A 5,742-nucleotide genomic window follows, 5' to 3' on the forward strand; every position below is an offset into this window, starting at 1 on the left:
CATCTTAACATATAATTCATATGATTCATAGCAGTTTAAAGGTTATCCTCAGGTGGACTAGCCAGGAGGGACAAGCAAGGTAGACTTGGAGAAAATTTGAGAGTACCCATTCTGCCATCTAGGTTTAGCTTGAAGGAAGATATTGAAATACATTGCTTAACCTTACTGAGAAAATTTATTGCAGAGAAGGGGGAGGTGCTGGGTGATGAATCTATCTCTACATTGTGTCACCTGATGATGAAGGTTCAGGTAACTAGTTCTAGTGTTAGCTGAGCTCTTTTATTAACCAGATGTCTAATGACACAGTAAATGAAACACAGGTCATCCCACAGGAGCCTATAAGACACAATGCACAGGGAGAGGGTTTACAGTCTGTCCTGATAACTAAGGTTCTTGATACCAGATATCTTTTTAGTTTGAAACCCTTAAAGGTTCATGTGTTTGTTGACATGTTGAGTGAGTTACATACCAAAAGTAGGGTTGCACTCTATTTTTTATCTGATCAGTGCTGACTATGGGGAATGATAACATTTTTGGATCTAGATGAAATATCTTTAGCTATTAGTTGTGCTAAGTAAAAGGATTTCTGACTAAAGTTGTCATATGATGATCAAAGGAAAATATCAACCGAAGAACACAGGTCCTTGACTATATTTTTGTTTTGTGTCTGAGTGTTCTGTATACTGTAAATTGTGGGTAATGGCTGTTTTTCAAAAGAAACAATACTACATTTTGTATTGTTCAATTTAAGCCCATTATCTGTACACCGTGTATTAACTAGGGTAAGTTGTTGCCAAAGGGTACAGGTATCTGGTAAAGTTTTGAGGGTATTTACATATTATCGCAACCAGATTTCAAGTATGTTTTCACAGGCCAGTCTCATTATGAACAGTACATTTTCTGGTCCAAATACATTCAAATTATATTAGAAAATATTTCAGAATAAATAATAAAAGCAGAGCAGTGAAAAGGTATTTTGTTAAAATGCTTCGTCAACGGATGTCTGGGGGATTTTCCATGGGGACCCACAGCCCGAAGGGTCATGCTGTATGCATTTGTATATCCCAAAAAAAAAAAAAAAAGCCGAGGGCCAGTCCCTGAAATAGGGTGGCTTGGTTCAAGGAGTTTCACTTCTATATGTGCACTTAGACAATTTGGAAATATTAAAGTAGTTCACCTGAAAAGTGAACAGAACAACATGCTTTGTATCGGCATGCATTCTCTGAAGAGCAATGATTAAATGCAAAATCCTGGAGACTTGAAACATATGACAGGTGGGCCGTAGTTTACTTATCTGAAAAAAGCAAGTAATTTCTCACATTGGAGTGGCCTGGCTGAAGGAGTTTCAGTCATATATGTGCAGTTAAAATCAAAGCACTATTTGTAAATATTACAGTAGTTCACTTACAAAGTGAACAGAACAATGTGTTTTGTATCGGCATGCATTCTCTAAAGAGCAATGATTAAACACAAAATCCCAGATACTTGAAATGTATGACAGGCAGTGTCTACTTTACTTTTCTAAAGAAAACAGAAAACAAATAATTTCTGACATTTACATGTCAACTTGCTTTCAAAACCTTGGCGAGCTCTATGTATATATATATATATATATATAAACACATTCTGGCAGGAGAATGGCTTGGGAATGAGCCGCTTCTCCTGCTTGGAATCTAGTTGTAGCAATACGTAAGTACCGTTTTGAGAGTTACACACATTTTCTTGTTGTCTGCAACACTGGTTAACTAGAGGTCCTGGTTCTTAGTTTTAAGATCAGAAAAGTAGATGCCAAACAGGAGAAGATCCAGTGTGGACCCCTAGTGGCCTCTACTGGTTACCTTAGTGCTATTTGGAAAGTTGTCTGACACACAGACAATGTGGGTGCCTGCCACACAATGTGGGTTCTGACTTTGCCAACCAGCTCTCTATCGTATCCCATAAGGCTCTATGGTTAAGGTTGATAGCTTCCTTTTAATTCTGGCGTGAGGTATAGTATTGAATACTTCGGCCAGATCAAGATACATTGTTTGAACAGCATACCTAGTGTCAGTGGTGTCAGTGACTTGCTTATCCTCTCAAAGTTATCAAGATTTAACAGGCATCTTCTCCCCTTGATGAAAACAAATTGCTGTGGATGAAGCCCAATGATTCTCGATATCATAATTAATAAGATTGTTTGTAATATGCCCCATGGCTTTACAGATCATACTCATAAGGCTGACTCTTCTGTTGTTTCCGGGGTCCGTGGTAGGACCATGAATGTGGAGTGGTACTGCTATAGCCATGCACCAGGATTTGGGAGTACAGCCTGCAGATAAGCTTAGCTTAAAAACATTTAAGGACATGGTAGCCCACAGCCCGTTTGTATTAACTATTCAGTTATGTTGTCAAGACCAGTGCAGGAAGAAGCATGTTTTATCCTTTGACAACACCTTAAGAATATGTTCCTTAGTGATGATAGGGGGTGTAAAGGATGCTGCAATGAATAGTTTTTGACTAGGAGTTTGGGTGAAGTTTGCAGTGAAGTTATTTGCTTGTATATTTGTGATGGGTCAAAGAGTGGGCTCCTTTAAAGATAAGTTCACAGCGATGTTGCGTGCTATGTGCCAGTTTGTTCCCCTTGTGTTGCCAACTTCCTAGCGCTTGGTATGTTCATGACAACAGAGTTCTTGGGTAGCAGTAAGTGTCAATAAAGCACAGAGCAGGTCAGCACATAATAAGCTACATGGGTAGGATTGGGCAGGATATACTAGGACTTAACCTACACGGACAGGATATACTAGGATTTAACCTACACAGGCAGGATATATTAGGATTTAACCTACACAGGCAGAATATACTAGGACTTAACCTACATGGACAGGATATACTAGGATTTAACTTACATGGGCAGGATATACTAGGATTTAACTTACATGGGCAGGATATACTAGGATTTAACTTACATGGGCAGGATATACTAGGACATAACCTTCATGGGCAGGATATACTAGGATTTAACTTACATGGGCAGGATATACTAGGACATAACCTTCATGGGCAGGATATACTAGGATTTAACCTACACAGGCAGGATATACTAGGATTTAACCTACACAGGCAGGATATACTAGGACTTAATCTACACGGGCTAGATGTACTAGGACTTAACCTACATGGGCAAGCTATGCTAGGACTTAATCTACATGGGCAGGATATACTAGGACTTAACCTACATGGGCAGGATATACTAGGACTTAACCTACAAGAGCAGGATGTAGTAGGACTTAACCTACACGGGCAGGATATACTAGGATTTAACTTACATGGGCAGGATATACTAGGACATAACCTACATAGGCTGGATATACTAGGACTTAACCTACATGGGCAGGATGTACTAGGACTTAACCTATACGGACAGGATGTACTAGGTTTAATTTACATGGGCAGGATATACTAGGATATAACCTACACGGGCAGGATGTACTAGGACTTAACCTACATGGGCAGGATGTAGTAGGACATAACCTATACTAGGATTTAACTTATATGGGCAGGATATACTAGGATTTAACTTACATGAGCAGGATATATTAAGACTTTGGCAGACATAAAGGAGGCCGTACCCCAAAGTCTTATTATTACACCCCTGTAAATTATACATCTAAAACCATCACACAAGCACACACTTTAAGGAATTTCCCTTCATGATTTCATAACAAAGGCTGTCACTGAAGAAAGAAGTACTTGTAATGAGACATGTTGGAAATATTCAAGTACTATTATAAGGGAATGCCTCTTTGGACATTTATACATATTATGTTCTAGATAATTCTAGATAATTGCAGTGGGAATAAAGCATTTATTGCTCTTTGTAACAAATGGAATATGGGATGCGTTACCACACCACACAACAGTAGTCTCCCCTTGTTCTGAAAACACAGGCTCTGTATGAATTCAGCGTGATAGTAAGTGACATACGTAGTGGTTCAAAGGACATAGTAATGACCTGCACTACACATGAGCTGCAATGGTTCACAGTTACTAGTAGTTTGGAGACTTGTGAAATATTGTTGAAAGTGATGTAACTGACAGAATAATTCATCAACAAATTTACTGAGCACGCTGTTAATGATAATTTATGTGTACTCAGAAAGTAGATGACTTCTCTGCTCGTTTTTATTTTCAAATGTAGATTAGAGTTCTGCATTTTGCCTAAGTTTGTTTTTTATTGGATATTATGGCATGCTGTAGTGAGTGTTATTAAAACTGCAAGTTGCTCATGGAACATCCTGCAGGCTGAGTTCTTAGTTTTACATCTAATTTACAATTTAGTTTTGAAGTAAGGACCATTCACGGTATTAAAATGTATGTATGTGCCACGTAGTAGAATATAATGTATTATGTGATACTATAACTTTATGACCCCATGACGCACTGGTGCTCTACTCAGGACTGCTTATCTGCTTTACACCCATCCCTTACCAGGACAGGATCTATCACTCCAGCCCTACAACTCTGAGTACGATAAAGTGTAACGGACAATGAATGAATTAATGCAAACACGCAAAAAATTAATAGTTTCTTTGAAAAGTGTAAAATAAACTATGATATTTCAGGTTCCCATTATCTTAAGTCATGAAATCTTTGAAAATAATAGGGAAATAGCATGGTCTGAAAGTGTTTTTTACCTCACTCTAATGAGCAGCTTTGGTGTGATTGTCAATATTACCATTACAAGACCAAGTAGCATGTCCTAAGGTTGTCACTGTGTTCTGGAATAACCAAAATATCTGTGATGGTAATGAACTAGTCCTGTTGTTTCACTTATTTTGCATTCTTTGGCATTCTGGGTTACCACAAATCAACATATCTGATGTGTTGCAATCAGCATTTCAAACCTGCTAGACAGAATAAAACTGTCCATCCAAGCCTATTTGTTTATTTTCAGTAAACGATACTGGACAATTATGTCAAATTTCGGCAAGGCAAGGGTACCAGAGAAATCAGAAGTTGCATATTTCCGCAGCTCTGTTTTCAGTCAATCACAGTATAAACACTACGCTGAGATTCCAGACTCTATTCATCAGCAGCCAGGCTTCACAACAAATCATTTTGTCAGAATAAAGAGGTGAACTGTAGGATTTATATGGTGCTTGTACTCCCGTAAGAACATCCTTGTAAGTTTACTGAGAAAACAGCACATTGTGCTATACCCGCTAAGTATGTCTAATATACAACACTAGACTCAAATAGAAACAGGACTGTCCTGGAGGGTCTTTTATGAATAAAATGTGAGCACACTTTGATGATTCCCTCGAATTAGTAAGACAGGTGGCAAATCTTTGGACAGAGTCTCTAACCATGCCATGTACAAAGCGGTGGAAACAGCACCTTTACGAGCAACTGGCATAGACCTGTTAAGAGAAAAAAAAAAGTCAGCTCATGTAAAATGTGGACTTTAAGATAGATGTAAGACAGTATATATTGCATTCTGTAAGAACGGGAGACATTTAATAGCTTGTTCTCACTTGGAATACTAAAAACTCAACATACTTCACTAATGAAGAGAACAGGATGATACTGCATTGTACACTGTTACAGGATCAAACATATTTTCATGAATAAAGCATCTAACTCTAAGCAACAAGTCTGGAAGATGAATCAGTGCTGCACGTATGATGCATGCAGACAGATCATCAGGGTCCGAGAATCAGTCTTTTTATACAGGTTACCTATAAATGATAATGACAATTACAA

At 38.2% G+C, this 5,742-nt stretch overlaps 2 protein-coding genes across 2 annotated transcripts in view; one reads left to right on the plus strand and one right to left on the minus strand.

Annotated features, from left to right (window-relative positions):
• The first annotated feature begins 2,725 nt into the window (after window positions 1–2,725).
• On the plus strand, window positions 2,726–3,442 carry LOC122787829 (uncharacterized protein slr1152-like). Its single transcript, XM_044054741.1, has one exon. It carries the CDS (start codon window positions 2,726–2,728, stop codon window positions 3,440–3,442), a length of 717 nt encoding a protein of 238 aa, XP_043910676.1.
• Window positions 3,443–3,698: 256 nt separating this feature from the next.
• LOC122787830 (solute carrier family 12 member 2-like) overlaps window positions 3,699–5,742 on the minus strand; it is a 1,020,929-nt gene continuing 1,018,885 nt past the window's right edge. Inside the window, exon 25 of the mRNA XM_044054742.1 lies at window positions 3,699–5,399. Within this exon, the coding sequence (XP_043910677.1) occupies window positions 5,264–5,399 (136 nt within the window). The 3' untranslated portion in view covers window positions 3,699–5,263. The remainder of the gene's footprint in view (window positions 5,400–5,742) is intronic.

This window comes from Protopterus annectens, chromosome 13.part0 (genome assembly GCF_019279795.1).
Source record: "Protopterus annectens isolate FY-2018-M chromosome 13.part0, PAN1.0, whole genome shotgun sequence".
NCBI lineage: Eukaryota > Metazoa > Chordata > Ceratodontiformes > Protopteridae > Protopterus > Protopterus annectens.